At 48.6% G+C, this 18,408-nt stretch overlaps 1 protein-coding gene across 3 annotated transcripts in view; it reads left to right on the top strand.

Annotated features, from left to right (window-relative positions):
* Window positions 1–18,408, top strand: part of LOC101079306 (disks large homolog 4-like) — a 35,364-nt gene that overhangs the window by 1,122 nt on the left and 15,834 nt on the right. For all 3 annotated transcript variants that reach the window (XM_029848689.1, XM_029848688.1, XM_029848687.1), the window contains exon 2: window positions 17,290–17,451. In XM_029848689.1, the coding sequence (XP_029704549.1) occupies window positions 17,290–17,451 (162 nt within the window). The remainder of the gene's footprint in view (window positions 1–17,289; window positions 17,452–18,408) is intronic.

The following is an 18,408-nucleotide window of genomic DNA, read 5'->3' as shown; positions in this document are numbered from 1 at the left end:
GGGACAGACTCCAGTACTCCCAGGGAAGCTGATTAGGAATAGAAAATGCATGGATCCTGGTAACTGAGGTGGCCTGACGCTTGTGTCCAGCTGGAGATGCTTATATTTATTTAAAGAGGTGGTCCTGGAAGGTCCTGCAAGTTTCAGTCCCTGGCGAGTAAATGATTCATGTGCGTTCTCCCTTCGTTTCAGCAGCTTATATAATTTTCTGCTCCTTCCTACACTAATTTCTCAAGAAAAATTAATAACATCTTCAACAAAGCAGAGCGGGAAGGCGTCATTCACAAGCCAGATTACGTAACATTTAGAATATGAGGGCATATCGGCTTGAGGAGACGTCACAGGGTTTATATTTGGTTGCGAGTTCGACAACGCCTTTCACACTGCCTGTGTTGAGTCGTGGGGGGATGGGGGGGGGGCTGTTGTTTGATTATGGGAGCAACGACGAGTTTGACTGTTAAGCAGGTTCTCAGCTGGGTTAACTTCGACTTTAGTGAGTATTTTCTGTGCGGTGCGGTCCAACGGTGCACCTCTGCGTAACCTTCCGCCTGCTGTGTTGCCCCCCCCCTTTGATTACCCCTCCTCTCCCCGTCCTCGCCCTCGTTCCAGTCCTCTGCTCTCACATTTCCACTTCCATATTTTTTCCACCCTCCCTGCCTCCTTCACCCCCGTAATTCCTCCACTGTGTTGCCTTCCCTTCCTGTTATCTCCCTTTCCCTCCTCTCCGCTTAGTCCCCCCCCCTCCCTCGCTCTCTGCTCACTAGCTTACCTTCTTCCCTCCTCTTCAGCACTTTTGAGGATTCCTGAGCTAGTGCTCCTTCCAATAAATTATAGATTCGACAAGATGTAGTCAAAGTCAGCAGCGCCGTGTGCACTTCAGTGGCTTCACGTATGGCTTCATGCCCCAACGTAAACGCCATCTTCCCTGGAATGTGTGAGCGCTCACATTTGTAATTATTTTGTGCTCTCAGCTGCCCTAATGGCTCCATACATGAATATTTATGCATGTGGAACTCCGAGCACGAGGAGCTCATGGCTAATGCGTTCAGAGACTTCAAAATGGAGCTAAGATAATTCATCCAAACAGATTCTCCTCAGTATTTATTCAACTCAAATGCATTTTTCATCCATCTTATCAAGTGTCCATTCACCCTTCGGAGAAAAGAGTGTGTTCCGTACAGTACAGCGCGCTGTGGGTAAGGATTAGTGATCCAGTGCTGGGCTCTTATGATCTCAGCTCAAGGACACTGGCTTCCATGAGGCTTTTTGTATGCAGCCAGAGAGACACTGATCCTGCCAAGATGCTCCCAAGGCACAGAGAGCAAAGACACGGGGCTTGCCCCGGTGCAAGGCTCACGCCATAACTGCACGATGCAGAGGATCCGCTGCCCAATTAAGAACCACGGCAGAGTCAAGCAGACGGGGGAAATGTGGACAGACGTCCTCGCCCTTCGTAATCTCTCCGTCGACAGTTTGGCTCCAATAACAGCTCGTAAACCGACGATGCAAATTTCTGCAGCTGATGCAGAGTTTTTGGGTTTTTTTTTTTCATTTTCAAAGCTCCTCCCTGTTTTTTTTTGGTCAGAACGCACACCCACATGATCAGACGGTGCTCACTGTCGGGCCTCCAGCATCAGCTCACGCCCCATGAACCACACATGCATCGAGTGGCGGCTTGTGTCAAAACTTGCCGACTTTAATTGCACAGGAGGAGGAGGAGGAAGAGGAGGAGGAGGAAGAGGAGGAGGAGAAGGAGGCCAGGGAATGGCTCCGCGTTAGCTTCTGTTTTATGTCGGCTGCCCAGCCGGGCCGTGCCGCCCTCTGGGTCCGTGCGCGTTCGTTGATCGGTCAGGACGGATCACACTGGGCACGTTTCAGCGTAGCAACACAAACTTTACTATCAAGACTTCAGAGTCTGTTTAAGGACACAACCTGTCTGTCAGCGTGGTCCCCTGGAAGACCAACTAAGGCTGGGCCGAGTCCATCTTATATGCGGTTCATACGTCACTTCCTGTTTACCCTTCCTCAGGTGTTTTCCCTCGTCTCAGCAGAACATGACCTGACCTTTCCTGAACCTACCACATCTTACCAGACTCCCTCAAAGCACACATGCTACCTGTTCCTGTTTCGACTCAACACAATTAACAGTTGTGTAGATTTTATCTATGTAAGCAGAACTTTTCCTCTTGCCCTCGTCTTGAACTTGCTGACATTGTAACGTTAGCTTGGCACAGATAGAGTTAGTACATCTTGTCATATGCTGAGCTACCTGCAATCAATCAGATGGTTCTCATTCTTATAATCACATACATTTCAAATACTTCCACATTTAACATCTCTGCTCGCTATCCATCCAAACACATTAGTTACCCGCTTCCACGGTCCCAACGCGAGGCTAACCCCTGGTCTCTCAACCACTTTATTATGCCAACCAACCCCACCAGGAAGATGGCTGGTGAGAGCTTCACATTGTCACAACACAGGCTCTACTACACTGTAACTCTTTGCTGTCCCTGCTTTTACAGACGGATTCAGCTAGAACGGCAATGGGTCATTAATCTTTTCTTGAATATTCACAGGCTGTGGATTCGGGGGTTGTTTAACGCTCTGCGTTTGATCTGCCGAGAAGGTCGTTGGCTCGTACCCACATTTCAGCACATTCCTTAACAGCTTACATATATGGGCCAAACGCTGCACCACCACCAAAAATGGCATGAACAATGTCAGTCAAGTGGAGCTAACATGTCAAGCATGACTGGCGGGTACTTTGGGGAGGGGAAAAAACCCGCGTTAACCGTTTTTGACCTGCTGTTGTTATCAACCTTTGAATCATCTTTGGGGTAGTTGCACTCTGACCGGTGCCCGCTAGAGGCGCTGTTGTTGAGCATGGAAATGTGTGCAGTCATTAATATTGAAAGGAAACCGAGCATAACTGAACCTTAGCCAGCACGCTTCTTTAACGTGGTCTCTGTATTTTATGGGTGTATGAAATAAGAACCCAATATCTTCAAATTTACCTTTTTTAGGAACTCTAATATCTCCTTGTTGCTTATCATTTTTTTGGAGTTATTATTTGGAGAAGGTAATTCTGCTTTCATTTTGCTCATCATATGAACGAGCGTCCAGCCTCTCTCTGCCACTTAGCTTCAGCATGTTGGCCGTCCGTGTCGCTGTCAGTCCAGGAAATGCCCGTACGACAGGTGACAGATTTGATTCATCGGGGGCTGTTCGGGCTAAAGAGGTTGTGTCATATCACGCTGAGCGAGAAGCATTATGTTGAAACATGAGGCTGCGATGATGCACAGGGAGGAAGACTGTGGCTGGAAACTTCGCAGTTCCTTCACATTGTAGAGCAGAGCAATAGTCAAGATAATTCAGCTATATCAGCGGAATATACAGTAGCTGCGATGAACTGGTGCTGATCATGGATGATAGGCAGAACAGGTCCTGGCTCTGGTTAGGTGGGCTCAACCTCTCACTGGGGTGTCTGTAACACAACCATACATTGGAAATTTAATTTACGAACAATAACTCTACTAACTGGCATATGTTACGTAATGAGTGTATTTCCCAGTGTGGGTCAGTATACTCACCTTTACTACATACTGAGGACCAAAGCCCTCCACCAAACTCCAAAGTGGGGCCATTTTGCAGGGCCCCACAACGTCCAAGGACTGTTTGAGGGTTTAAGGAAGTGTTTTGAGGTTAAGGGGAGAATAGTTTAGAGTTAGAGAGTCAGTCGGGGGGGTTGGCATTAGGGTGAGGAGATGGGTAACGTGTTGGGCCTATGAAAGTCCCCGCAAACATAGAAATATCAGGATGTATAAGCTGTTTAGTGTATGTATGTATGTATGTATGTATGTATGTATGTATGTATGTATGTATGTATGTATGTATGTATGTATGTATGTATGTATGTATGTATGTGTGTGTTTTATGGTGCACAGAACAGCTTGAAAAAGCATGTAGAAACACGGATAATGATGGAATACCAAGGAAGTTAGTGCTGGTGGTTTATCGGTTTAGCAAACACCTCCTACAATTACGTGGTCAAGTGTTTCATTAGGGCACATCATGACACCTTGTGGCGCCCAGGTAAACTACAATGCAGGAGCCCCCGACTCGTTTTCATCGTGGATCTGGTCAAATTTGAGCCAATTCGGTCCATATGAGCTCAGATGCAGTGTTACGTAACACAAGTCCCTGAATAAACGCTTAGGTTGGAGCTTTCCCTCGTGGATACGAAGTGGATTTGTATCATGTGGTCGCGCCGTTGTGGTGCCACAGGCCTGGACGCTACACCGATGCTAAAATTTTGGTTCTGGAGGTTTTAGTCGTCCTGTCCAGCAAGGCAGAGATGATTTTCCAGTGCCAGTAAGCCACTTCCGGCTGGCATGTGGGGAATTAGCTTTAAAAAGGAAAGAGGAAGAGGAGCGTGGGGATAAAGATGGTGATGTTCTGATGGCGGAGCCAGAGTTCAAACACGCAGTGATCACATTTACCACAGCTGCGTAAGAGCAAACACATTTTTTATGGGATTTGTTTGTCTCTAGCTCCGAATCTTCATGTTCCTCTCATAGGTGATGTCAGTTGCCTAGCAACCAAGCAATCAGGGGCCCGATTGTTGCCATGACAACATGGCAGGGGTATCATCATCATGAAGAGAATAGAGATGAAAGGAGGAACAGAGAGAAAGAGAGGGAGAGAAAGAGAGTCCTGCCAGTGAAGGGTGGTGAGGTAGGAGGATGACCTCTGAGTAGGCGGCAGGAGAGAACGTTCATGAACGCAGAGGATAGAAAATTAGCGGCGGCTAATGTTGCGCAGCGTTCGACGCCGTTCTAACGGAACAGGCCCCGTTCCAGATGGAAATGTCACGATGTGCTCCAGTTGTCTTCGGTCACGCAGCGAAGCCGACGCAGACGCCGCGGCTCAGCGCGGAGCCGGGGTCCAGAGGGCCCCGGGGCCGAACCTCCGCAGGTGTCATAACCCATCCATCAGCCGACAGCAGTCCACTGTAAAACGGCCCGACGGGGCCATGCTGCATTTACCCCGTTCGCTCTCTGCCTCAACTCTTCCCTCCACTTAATACAATCACGCAGCCGAAAGAGCGGAGACAGAATGGAAACGAACGCGCCCCCCCCCCCCCCCCCCCTTCTTTTTTGACAACAGTTGTGACGCTTATGAATCAGAGAAGATGTGAGTTAAGTCTCAAATACTGACAACATTTATTGAATAAGTGGCCTGACTTCAGAGGGGGGGGGGGGAATGTCTCGAAGCTACCCGGGCGGCGGTGACAGCTGTGACCTTTGAACTTTCCGAGGAGCTTTGAGTCTTTATAGGAGAGTCAAAAACAGTCCCGGGCATCGCCTGGAAGCTCCCACTGCCGAGTCAGCATGTGGTGCCACATGTTTATCTGCTGACGTTTATTCTTCTGATTTTGATGTTGAGGAGTATTTTGTGGCGGCGCTCTTGTTAAAACAGCTTCACGGTGGCTTATAAGAGCAGACGGATGAACAGTGGACGAGGGGGGGGGGGGGGGGCTGGTTGAGGTTGCTGACATGACCCATGTGTCCACCAGCTCCTGCTACCGTCAGGTATCGGGTCAGGATGAAGACGCGAGGAACCTTAAGCCCGGAACGGTTGAGCGCCCGAGTAAAGGGATGAATGGCTGCGTCTGGTTCGCTCCCTCCGTCTCCATCCCTCCCTGCTTCACTCACCAGCAGTGACAAATGGATTTTATGAGTCACGGCTGAAGCAGGCAGCCAGGCTTCTCCGTTCAGACCCTCTCAAAAGAAGATCCATCTAACACCAACTACCAGGGCTTCCAGGAAAACTCTCTCTCCTCATCTGCTGTGACCCCCTCCCCCTCCTTCTTCTTCTTTTTTTTTTACAATTCCCCCCTGCCATTCTCCAGCTTTCTCTCTCTCTCTCGCTCTCTCTCTGTTTCTCCTCATCCCTCCCCTCCTCTACTGCGGGTGTCTGGAAAGCTGTTTTTCCTCTGTCTCTCGCTCATGAAGGGCTGCACTAAGCTCCCTTCTCTGTGCCCATGTGTGGTAGGTAAATACACCTCTCTGTTCCCGTCGTCCTTCTTCCTCCATCTCTCTGTTGCCGCCTCTGTTTTGCATGTTGCTCAAAGTCTGCCGCTCGCTCCGGCTCCGGCAGCCTTATGGGAGGACTGCAGCTCCATCTGCGTTTACTGCCTTAGACCCGTTTGCACTGTCCTCTGTGGTGTCTGAAAATGCGTATCGGCCTCTTTATCTTGCGTTTCTACTCCTGCGTATGCATTGCTGGGTTTATTCCGGCTCGCTCGGTGTTACATACGAACATGGCCTGGCACGTGTGGGTGTGTATGTGCTGTATGTCTCATCACACACAGGGAGCAAAACTCCAACAGACTTGTTGATTAAAGCATCACAGTGAGTGCGTGTTTCATTCCACTGCAGGTTGGGCTTGTTTTCCTCCATCTTTGCTACGAATCAAACGTGTCACTTGATTTTGGGGCACGACGAGGGGTGTGTGCGCGGGGGGTGTGTGTGTGTTGGGTTGGGTTGGAAATGACCGATGTCATCTGGAGGGTGGTCCTTCTGTCCTTAACTCAGAGTGTCGTTTTTAAAGACAAAACTGGGCCGTCTGTTACGCCACTTGAACATATTGAGCAGTTGCCCCTGAAAATGTAACGGCAACGAAGGCGTTTAGCTCACTGTGCAACAGACTGATGGAGGAAGTCATCAAGAACGCCGCGCTGATGGAGGAAAGTCCAGATTTTCACTGGTCTGGCATTGGATATAAAAGTAGCAGACAATAGTTAACATGACGAAGGTACAAGTGGTTAACATTAATAACAGGCCTTTGCTTTGAGGACGTGCCAGACGAGAACTGCTCGCTGAAGTCCTGTTGAAACCAGCTGACAAACGTTCGTTTCACATTCAGTGAAATGTGCCAAACACTGTTGGCATCCTTGAGGTCTATCACACCTGTCAAGTGCATTCCAAAGCGAATAAACTATTTATAAACCTGCATTTTCCAGCGCAGTATCACCCTTCATCTCCGTTGGTGTGTCTTGATGGGGTGTAAATCAGCGGAGCGTCAGCATCATGATGAGCCATCCAAGCGCTCTCGTTCATAGACGAGCTGTTGACGCCGTTACCCTGGAGGTCATAGTTCGCAAAGCAACTCAGGAAACTTTCAGAGTGGAGGGTCGGGGCCAGAATTAGCACACTTGATTGGCTGATTGTGAGTTTTTCAGATATACACAACTGCTGCCTTCATGTCATCGTCCCGGTCAAGCGTGGGTAATTTGGAGGAAGGTTTAGAGAGTGTGTTGGCAGCTCTGGAACCACGTCGCCACGCTGTACGTTGCGGTTTGATTTTAGAGAAGCTGGTGGTTTGTCCACGTGTGTAGGCAGCAGATACGGCGCCTTACCTTTTCCTGCATGTGCTACTTTAGCTAGCTGCATTTAGCTAGCTGCATTTAGCTAAATTGCATTCATCCATCACCAACGGCAGCTTCTTGCCATTTTGATCAATTTTTGTAAAGAAGCTTTTGTTTTAATATTAATACGGACTCTACTGAGTGCTCCTGGAAAATCTTTTGCACAGAATGTAACCTTTTAATTACAGTACATTTGAACTAGCGGCTGCTTTTATCCGACCTTCTCTGAGTCAGGTCCGCTAGTTCCTGGCAGTGACCTGCACTGAGCAGGTTGAGTCCAACACACAGTCACAGGGTCAACTCAGAGACCCCGATCAATCTAACGCGCATGTTTGTAGACTGTGGGAGTAAAGCGGAGCACCCAGAGAAAATTCACGCAGATATGGGAGGAACAGACAAGTGCCCAGCTGCACTTTCTCCATGATGTTTTATGGTGTTTTCTGATGTGTTTTTCTCTTTTTTTTGACATTTTTTGGTGAACAAAAAGTTGTCAAAGTCAGCAGAACTCCAATCACCTTAGTTAGATACTCTCCAGTCAGTGACAGTACTAAAATTAGGTTTGGCCAATAATGTTTTTTTTTTTTCACCAAATCGACCACGTCGGCGCTGCCAACGATCTCTACCTGCTGGCGCTCGATGGCTGCCTTTATCGTCTTGGCGGAGCAGATTGGTAGCCTGCTGCGTCCGCTACACGCAGAGCCAAACCCATCACCGCTTGTCTCTTAAGTGAATTTCATTAAGGGTGGTTCCAAAAAAATATTTTTCTTTTTCTTTTTTTTTAACCTTTGTAGGGTGATTTCCAAATTTGCCACAGCAGGTGGAGACCGGGAAGTGCTTCCATTTGAGCAATCTAAGGAATAAAAAAACTATTCCAAAATATTTCAGCAACTGTTCCTAATTTAGCTCTTTAATTAGGCAAGTCTGAGTGCAGTTTGGATGAACTAATGAAGATTATACTGCAAAACCGATAATAAATCAGACATAAAGTAAATATACAGTGTGACACAGACAGTGGAAGCATGTGTAAGATCGCTTTTATGGAAAGAGCTCTGTTCTGGAATACAATAGATGGGTTTGTTACAGGAGTTTTGGGGGATGGCGCATACTGATGTCAACACAAGCAGAAAAAAAAAGGTTTTTTTTGGGGCTAATCCTGGGCCTTTTAGGCACGTTAAAGGTGTATCATGGTGGCTGTAGTTCATGCGTAATGCATTACTCCGAGTCCACTGCCGGTAATGACTTCATTCTGGCATGGTGGATTTACACAGCTGGATGGGTTTGCAATAGAGAGAAGCAGGAATATCAAATGAGAAAGACTGTGGGCTGCCTGCAGAGCAACCTTTGAGTGCTGCTGTTTCACCTGCAGAAGTGAAGTAAGGCCATGTGTATCTACAATAAACTACACAAAGTGAACCTACCAAATGTGCACCTCCGACATCCTCCGGACTGAGCCAGCTTGCAACAGTGAGAGCAGTGAAAAGGCAAACAGGACGTCTCTATGTGTCTGATTAATGCAAACAATCAATAGCGCGTCTTCCGTCTCCAATTACACTGGAGCGTGAGTACTGGAACTCTCACTTTGGGTGTTTCCCCTCTTCAGCAGAGCTCAGGCGGTCTGAAGGCCTGCTGAAGAATCCCAGTTGTGTTTGCACATGAGGCATCGTCAGAGCAGCTGAGATGTAGAGGTCCTGGAGGCAGCGTTGGCGCGGCTTTAGAACCCCCAAATTCTGTTTATGACAGAGTTATATGCCGTAAATGCCAAGGGAAAATAAGCACTATATGTGTGTTTGCCTCCCAGTCAGGCCAATGTGAGTTTAGAATGTGGCTGTGAGGATCCATAAAGAGGGAATAAATGCCTGCGTGTGCTGCGGCTGAGACGGAGAGGCTGTTCCAACATCAGCCCACCGTCAAGGTCAGCGCTGGGATATCCGTGGGGCTCCTTGATTTAAGTTTAATTCCCCCACAAACATCCCCAAATGTCAGCTGGCCGCGTTGACGGTTGACTCGGAGTAATCCAGGCTGAGATTTATGATGGGACGCCGTCATTTGGGAATGATAGGGTGAATATTAATTAAGCGATGTGTAATTCTGCTGAATGAGCCCCTGCGTAGCCCAAACGTAGCTCATAACACAATCCTTGCCGCCCGCCCGCCTGTCACTGTAAAGAAGCATCATCCGCACCAACAGTGACCACACAAGGTATATGGACTCTTTATTAGGGATCAGCCACCCCCTCCCCGCAAATGTTGCCATGGAAACGTGCTTTTGGGGCTCTTCACACAAACACTGGCCGGTTTCTCACGCACAGAGTGCGTCAGTGGCAGCAGCAGAAGGATGTTAATGTTGCACTTGGAGGTGGAACGCCATCAGCTCAGGCTTCCATATGAGCCTCACGCCTCCACACATGAATGCCTCACTGGAAGTGGGAGGTAATTTGTACCATATCATAAAACATGTACTATAATAATGATAATTAAGGATGTGTCACAGCCATATTCCCTTTCCTGTACTGGTGGTCTAAAACTCTGTTTTAATATTAAGAAAATATATATCTAGACTTCAGGACGGACATAAAAGGGCCTTTCAGTGGCCAAAACATGTCGTGGAGAGTACACAATCAAGTCTGAGCTGACATGGCCTCCCTCCTGCTGTTCCTATACACGTCAGTGCTCAGTGGACCGAAAAATGCATTTCTGCTGTCAAAGCCTTTCTCCTACTGCTCTAGTGTCTGTCACAAAAGCAGGAGGAGCAAGGCTGCTGCTGGCACGGAAGGAAAAGTCCGAATAAATCACAGCGTTTTAACTTTTCCGAGTAAGTCCGACCGCGCGCGGGATGAGCGGCCATGAAAACGTGTCGTGGGTCTGAAGGAAGCAGAACCCCGGGCTTCTGTTGTGCCACGTCTGGCACATTTCATCGATTCCATCCATCCGATCACTCCGAAACGGCTTCCTCTTTCAGTGTGCTGTAAAAGCCATTTTCCCAGCAGTAGCTGGTTTATTTCACACATTCTCATTGATTTCCCGAGATATTCCCCAAAGGGCCTGTGAGGGTTTTCGAGGGGAAAGTGGGGGAAACATACAATCAAACGGCACAGTGTTGTGTTTGGGCCAGCCTGTGTGTTCAAATAATGCTGACGTCACCTGGGAATGTTGGGCCCTGCGCCGCAGTCGGTCCTGAGGTGAATGCACAATATTTAAATCGGGCCTACCTGGCTCTCTCGCCCCACCCTGTGGGCTCAGCATGTCAGCACATGATTGAGACCCACCTTCGAACCTCTTCTGACCATCCACGCGGCCTTTCCTTGAAAATGCCAGCAACAACATTCTTTTATTATAGCAGACTTTTTTTTCCCCGATTACTATCAGCACATTTAAATACATTTTACCTACTGTATAATTAGAAGTAGCATGCAATACTAAAGGTACTTCACATACCACACTGGTTGTGTGGAAACGTCAGGGTGTGAGGATTATTGTGCAGTTTAACCACTGTTGAAAATGTGAAGATATTGAATAACTTATAACATTTGGTATCTAATTATTTTCAGGTACATATTTTTTCTGTGCACAACATGTGGCAGGCAGATACACAGGAACCTTTTAGGGCCACCAGGTTCCGTCCAGTGCTGTGGAACTATTCAGCACCTTGGACAGCTCCTGCGGCACTTTTCTCAACTATCCGACAGGGGGCGCAGCGGCCATTCTGCACCGCGGTTTAACAGAAAGCTGGTGCTTGATTCACACACACACACGCGCACACACACACGCACACACGCACACACACACACACACACACACGCACGCACACACACACACACACACACACACACCTTTGCATTTTTATGTTTGTGAGGACCTTCATAGACATAATGCATTCCCCAGCACCTTATGCTAAGCTAACAGCTACACCCCTAACCCTAATGTAAAGCCTAATTCTAAACTTTAAAACCACGTCTTAACCCTCAGACAGTCCTTTGAATTTGTCATGCCTTCACTTTTTTTGGTACCCAGCATACAAGTACAAGAGGAAAGGGTTAAGTTAGGGAGAGAGAGAGAAGCAGATAGAAAGACATTAATTTTGTAAGTGTTTGCAGCTGCGCATTGAGTACAAACCTTACGGTTAATCCTATACAGAGAGGGGGGGTAGAGAGAGAGAGGGAGATACTAGTGCTAATTTTGAATGATTCTCGGTGTTTCACTATGGCTCTGTACGGCATCACAGCGACGCTTTAGACGTGGCTGGAACCATCGGAACCAGGAGCGGGGCAGCACCGGCCAGCTTCCTTCCCCGCCACCTCTCCGCGGCTCCCAGCAGCAACGCGCCTCTGAATGAGCGGAGCGACGGAGCGACGAGCCGCGCTCTTGTGCTGTCTGTCTGCCGCGCGTCTCCGGACTGATGTCTCTGCCTGTCAAGAATTTTAAGTGTCTCTCGCCGGTCATGTGCCAGTGTAAGGTCATCTGCAGCAACCGGACGCTGTCTCTCATGTTCGGATGCAAGGTGGGTGCGAGCAGCCGCGGCTGGGTGGCACATTTGCCGCGTTCGGCTGGTGCCATTAGGATTTAGAGGCAGATGTGAAATCGAGCTTTTGTGTAGCACTTGAACGGTCGCTGCTGATCAGTAATCACATTAACCTCTTGACTTAGCCCGTGGATCGCGTCGTTCCGTTCGTTAGATTTAAATGCACTGCGTTTGTTCCCAGCTCACTTGGCTTGAAAGCGGCGGCAGCATCCGCGGCGGGCGTGATTGTGTTTGGAGATAGCGCTTCTTTACCATAAATGGCCACTGTGATTTAATGAATGGAGCATTGATCTCCACCAGTGACCTCCTCAAACACCCAGCAGGTCACTCTCGGGGTTAATGATGTGGTTCAGCCATACTAATTAGGTGCAGATTTAGCTTTGCATCCCTCAAAGCCTACAGAATGCCTTGCTTATGTGACCTTGGACAATTCACACATAGCTTGAGGCCACTTCCAGTAAATATCATTCATTATCCGGGAACCAGTTCCAAATCAGGGGCCACTTGCACGTCGAGCGATTAATCATAAAGCAGATGCTCAATATCAGCTAAGCTAAATGCTAATTTGTTGCGGACGTGATGTGTCTGATATAATTTCCATGATTCTACAGTTCCACAGGGCTGTGAATGAGTTTCTATCCCAGTTTCTCTCCACAGATTACACAGAAATAAGTGGATATTATTGGCATTTCTACATTCTGCCTGGTGGACAGGAGCGAGGTCTTCGTTCTGACACCATCTTTGCTTGAAGTGCTGTGTAGTTTCTGTCCCGCTGTGATGAATGCTGGGAATTGCCAGCACATGTAATTGATGCGCGCCGATGCCTCCTCATCCTGCTGCTCGTACCTCGAACCAGGCAGGGTAATGAAAATTCAGGAATCAGCTCAAATACCTGCTCTGCACAGGAGCGGTCCAGATCTCCAGCAGATTCAGGTGCCATCAAACAGCTGGTGCCCAGTCCGGTCCAGTCTCATGTCCCAGAGGCCTCGACGCTCTCTCCAGATTCCTGACTTTATGTCCGTCGAAGCCTTTGTTTTTGAAAGAAACGTGCAGCCTCTCAGTCATCTTTAGAACCTAACTGATGAGTTCTTTATGTGGCTGGAAGTCTTTAGCTGTGTTTTAATGTGCTTTTTTATGCCCGATCCTCACTGATTTACTCCCAATATGCCGCGCAGATGGTGCCATTCCAGCCCTTCTTTAGGTTGGCTTATCGGTGCTCGTGAAGGTCATGTGATCTAAGCTGTTAGAGATGAAGGAATCACCGTTGCTGTAATGAAGGAGTAGGGACTCGCGGTGTCTTCATCACAGTATCAGGATCAATGTGAATTCAGATGTCCTTGCTGGAAAATTGACAGGAAACCGACCTGCTGCCACTCGTTACCAGCCAATCACATGAGCGGGAGAAATGAAGCAGAAGCCGGCAGGTGATATTAGAGCGAAGGACAGGCTGCGTCCCCGCGTGTGAGCCGTTAGTTCACGTCTTTGCACACTGTTTTTACAGCTTCTGTAAGTGTACATTTCCTCCTATGGATCTGACCCATTTTCTCCTTCTGCTCGAGTCATCCGGACTCGTAAATGGCGGCGAATCTCAGCTCTGGTGGTCAGCTCGCTGTTGCGGCCATAAGTTGCCACAGCGGATCCTGCGCCATCCATCCACGGTCACCTCGCCCCTAATCACATCATCCCGTCCGTTACGGGCGGCGTGTTATCAAAGAGGCATGTAATGTTTCATGGTCACTGGTTATTGGGTGCGTCTATTTTTATAAAAAAGAATCCTAAAGAAGATGAAGAAGTTGCATATAGAATCTGAGTGAAGGGCCGAGCGTGTGTGTGTGTGTGTGTGTGTGTGTGTGTGTGTGTGTGTGTGTGTGTGTGTGTGTGTGTTTCTCTGTGAGAGACAGATGATATTCAAACATGCCAACCTAATCCTTTACAAATGTCAAAAGCACCAGAAATGAAACTGCATATTATTACAAGATGGGTTGCTTAGTTACATAGTGTGCAGCTAAGCCCCGTCCCCCCCCCCCCCCCCCCCGCAAAAAAAAAAAAACTGTCTGTGGCAGCGGAGACCTGTGGTCGGCCCTTCTGGAGCGGAGCTGCTAATTAACAGCGTAGACGAACAGAAAGTACCTGGTTGAGATGTGCGTCATCGGCCTTTGGCAGGTCTCTGTGTGGAGGACATGGACAGAATCAGGAAGTCAACGTTCAGGACGCGGGCGTATCCGGACGAGTCGGGGATCTGGATCGACCGCAGTAACGTTTGAGTCCGCGTTGTTGCTCTCGTTACACTCAAACCTGGAGTCCCAGCAACGCCATTAGCTCGCCAGCCTCGACTCTCAATCTCATCACAAGCCTGGGGAAGCGCCCCCCCCCCCCGCCTCCCTCCCTATGAGTGCAACATACGTGAGAAATGTATGGAGTCAGCATAAAAATGCTGTGTGCATGCATCTGTGTGGATGGGGGAGGGGAACAAATGAGGCCTGCGTGAGGGCCACAAATAAACCACAAAACGAGGGGGGGGGGCGAACGCCAAGGTATCAAACAAATGTTTACACCTCTAAAGATCCGCTGCGTCGCTTCATTCCTGTAGCCGATGAATTTTGATGTGGTCCCGGCGACACATCTGTGAGGGTCTCGTCGATAGTGCACGTCCGGAACCTCATTAGTCACAACCTACGTGCACGTGTTCAGAAGCAAAATGTAAAGCAGGAGTCGCTGATTTAGTTTTCACCCGTTTCCATCTTTTCTCTGTAGTCCGAAAAAAAGGAACCCTCCTGGTGGGGGTGGGGGGCACTTAAGCCACTTTTATTTCTTATTTTTAGAGAACGTCTTAAGTTGGTTAAGACGGTAATGAGCTTCCAACATGCCTCAGCGGATGTATTCCTCGAAAATATAGTCAGACGTTCTATCGGCCGGAGGATTTTCTCCCGGCGGGAGGTGCTGATGCAAGTGACGTGATGCTAAATATGAACCACCTTCACTCTCCTGCTCCACTAATTAACGACCTTTTTTCCCAAAAAGCTGTCTATTTCTGTCGCCTCTATACGACACCAGCACAGATTTAAAGTAAAAATCTAAATGTGCTTGGGTTCTGACAACTTCACAGGAACCCGGGGAGGCTTCTACCAGCTCAGCTTTGAGCCCCGTCTGGCTGGATTTATGCATCTTTAAGCGTTCCGCCCTGAGGTAAATGTAAAGCCTGTTGTTGCAGCTTGTAGCTACAGGATACTAAAACCTGGTAATGTGCTGTGCTGGGGGAAAAAAAAATATTTTGAAGTTAGCATTGGCAAACGATGAGAGAATTTTCAGTCATTGGGGATCTTAGAGTTTCAGAACAATACAAAAACAGTGCAGCGTTGATATGCATCATTTATGTATTTATGCGCGCACGCTATCAGATCCGTGCACCTGTCAGTTAGCATTATCGAGGTTAAATTAGAACCGTTTAGCAGGCGTGCAGCGTTTAGAGTCGCGCTCTTACCATCACTTAAATTCCTCTTTACTTTTTTTTACCTGTTTAACAGCAGAGACGGTCCAAATGAATCCAAACAGAGCGAAGGGTTAGCTAAAGCAAAAAAAGAGGCGCCTGAAAGGGCCTCCGCTCCGTGACTGTGCGGCAGGAATGGCAGGAATGTTCTCCTCGTGGCTGCCGTGACACCTTCACTTCAAACGCATTTGCAGTCGGTTTCTTGGAAATTATATGCCTGGGAGGTTAGTTTTCATTCCATTACCTAATGCACAGCAATTTCAAAGGTTGGCACTTGAATTACAATATCCGATGACGGTGGATAGCGTTTGACATTTGACTCTACATTACGGGAAGTCGTTTAACCATTAAGGGAAGAGCTGGCTCGCTGCACATTTGCTATTATAGCGCAGACGGGTCAGAACTATAGCCGCCGTTGGTTATCGGCACCCGTAAATATGCCGGGAACAAATGTATCGATCACCGTCTACTTCCTCTTTCTGAAGAAACCCGCCCGGGTCAGATGGCCGCCGGGCTCGTGGAACAAACGCCATTGTGGCATCGCGCCGCCGCCATCACGCCATCCTCTGCAACGACGCTTTGAGTCACATTTTGTGCGTCAATTGTCACATTCCCGACCAGTGGAGCAGAAGGCGGCGGAGACACATGACCGGCCTGGCGAGAAAGTTAAATGTATAGAGGACAGATTGTCACCGCATTCGTGTTGCTCCGTGCAACACTTGGGGGGGGGAAACCATTCCCTGCCTATCAACTGCTAATTCTGGACTGGTATCACCAACATTTCCCTCCGTTCCACCTCCATGCCGCTGTGTTCTGCCCGTCTTTATTTTTTCCAATTTTACCCTTCCCCCTCCTTTTCTCCTCTATCTTCATCTCTGTTTCACTCCCTCTCTTTCTTGCTGTCTCAGTGTAATGTGATCCAGGACTGATGCTGGCAGCCCCGACTGTGGCGCTGAAATCTCTGCTCCGGTTGCTAGGCAGCCTGTCCGAGTCGGGACCCGACGACCCCCCTCCCCCAAAAGAAATATATAAATAAATGGATAAACAGCGCGAGAGATGACCCCTTTGGCTGTCAGACGGAATTTAAAAGTCAACTCGGATTGTAACAAAGGCACCGGGACAGTGTGTCACAGTGATGCCGCCCACCTTCTGATGGTGATGCAGAAAAGCTCCATGCAGATCTGGTGTCATCACACCTCAGATGAAGCCTACCGTGTTCAGCCAACACAGTGGGCCGCTGGCAGGCTGCCCGGGTGTGGGATACGGGTAGGATACGAGCGAGAACCAGTATGATCTGCTGCTGTGGAGTCACCGTGAGTCACGGCTCTTAATGGAGGATGCTTCCCAGAATGCACTCTGGCAGTATCTGAAGCCTCCTATGATGCGTTCCTCGTACTTGTAGGTGTCCTTGATCATACGAGTGTGAGATGTCTGTTTTTCATTAACATCTTTGTTTATAAAACAGGACCGCCTGATTAATAAACAGGTCAAAACAATGATCCGTCGGTGAAATGTGATTATTTAAGGATAATATCTGGGGTTTTTTAAGGTCACAGGCCTTCTATTTGTTAAATGCACGTTTTAGTTGTGTACAACCCTAATTGGTGAGCAAAGCTGTGTGGAAGAGCAAAGTATGACAAATGACAGGAGGGAGAAATCAAATCAAATGCTACTTTTAGACGAGCCAATTAGTCTAAGTAACGACATTAAATGGGAAATGAGAAATCCCTCATTAGGAGAGCATCAGAAGTGGCGTTCGCTAACACTAACTACGGTGGGACAATGCGGAGTTTAACATCAAAGTGTTGGGATTAACGTCCTCTTTTCCGTGTGTGTGTGTGTGTTTCTGCAGAAGTACAGGTACCAGGATGAGGAGACGCCCCCCTTGGAGCACAGCCCAGCACATCTGGCTCCAGGGAAAAGTGCCGAGATGCTTCACATGAGCGACAAGAACCTCGCCGCCATGGAGGCCATTCATGGCTACACGCCACACACACACATCTCCCCTGTCAAGGTAGGACGCGTTCTGGTGGACCCACAAACCTTATCGTAACAAGCAAACTTTGGGTTTTGCGTTCCCAACCGGTGATGGCGTTAAGAGGAAACGGCGCCCGCGGCCCCTCTAAATGTCAGATCAGCCTCACGCGTGCAAAACGCCAATTTCACACTTGGGCGTAACAGCGCGGAGATCAAGCAAGTGAGAGTTTGAAGGGCGCGATCCGCCGGCCCCTGGCAGGACGTGGTCAGCCCTTAACGAGGGCTCTGACATCAGAACGGAGACGGAATCCTAATGCAGCAGGAAGCTGCCGCTGCTGGGTCGCGTGCAGATGGAGGCCGCGTTTGCATCAAAGACCCGAGTTTCGTCTGAAACGACCTGAAAGGATCCTCCACCGGACCTCTGTGGGCGCTCCGATGGCGGCGAGGCGGGGCCCGCGGGGCCGAGGCTGCCTGGATACGGCTGACATCAGGGGGAATCCGAGCAGGGCCGCCTTCCCTGGAGAGCATTAAATCACCCTGTCGCTACAAAGGCAAGCAGGTGTAGGCAGTAATGCACGTTCAATAGGCGTCTAGCTCATGTTTACTTGTTGTTTAACTGCCTGGCTGACAACAAGGGCTGCAGAGAACCGGCGTACGTTTGTCCTGTAGCCTGAATTTGGCAAAGAGTGAATCCAATAAAATCCTGTCCAACTCTCAAAGGAAAAACCTGGAAATGAAATAAGGCAGGACTTGACCCACTGTCAACCAGAGTTCAATAAGCCATAAACAACACACAGAGCAAGGAACACAGGCTGTGATGTAATTATGGGGTGCTCTTAAGAGGCACCCTCCATATATTTGTAACTCGTGTCACGTTTCAAAGATATTTGAAATATTTTTTTTATCCAAGGTTAATATTTGGATATTTTGGAGTATTTAAAGGTGAATGGCCTGGTTGGACGCACAGACTCTTCACACATGTGCAAAATATTAA

The sequence above is a fragment of the Takifugu rubripes genome, chromosome 15, assembly GCF_901000725.2.
Source record: "Takifugu rubripes chromosome 15, fTakRub1.2, whole genome shotgun sequence".
Taxonomy (NCBI): domain Eukaryota; kingdom Metazoa; phylum Chordata; class Actinopteri; order Tetraodontiformes; family Tetraodontidae; genus Takifugu; species Takifugu rubripes.
This window is presented reverse-complemented; position numbering and strand designations above follow the sequence as displayed.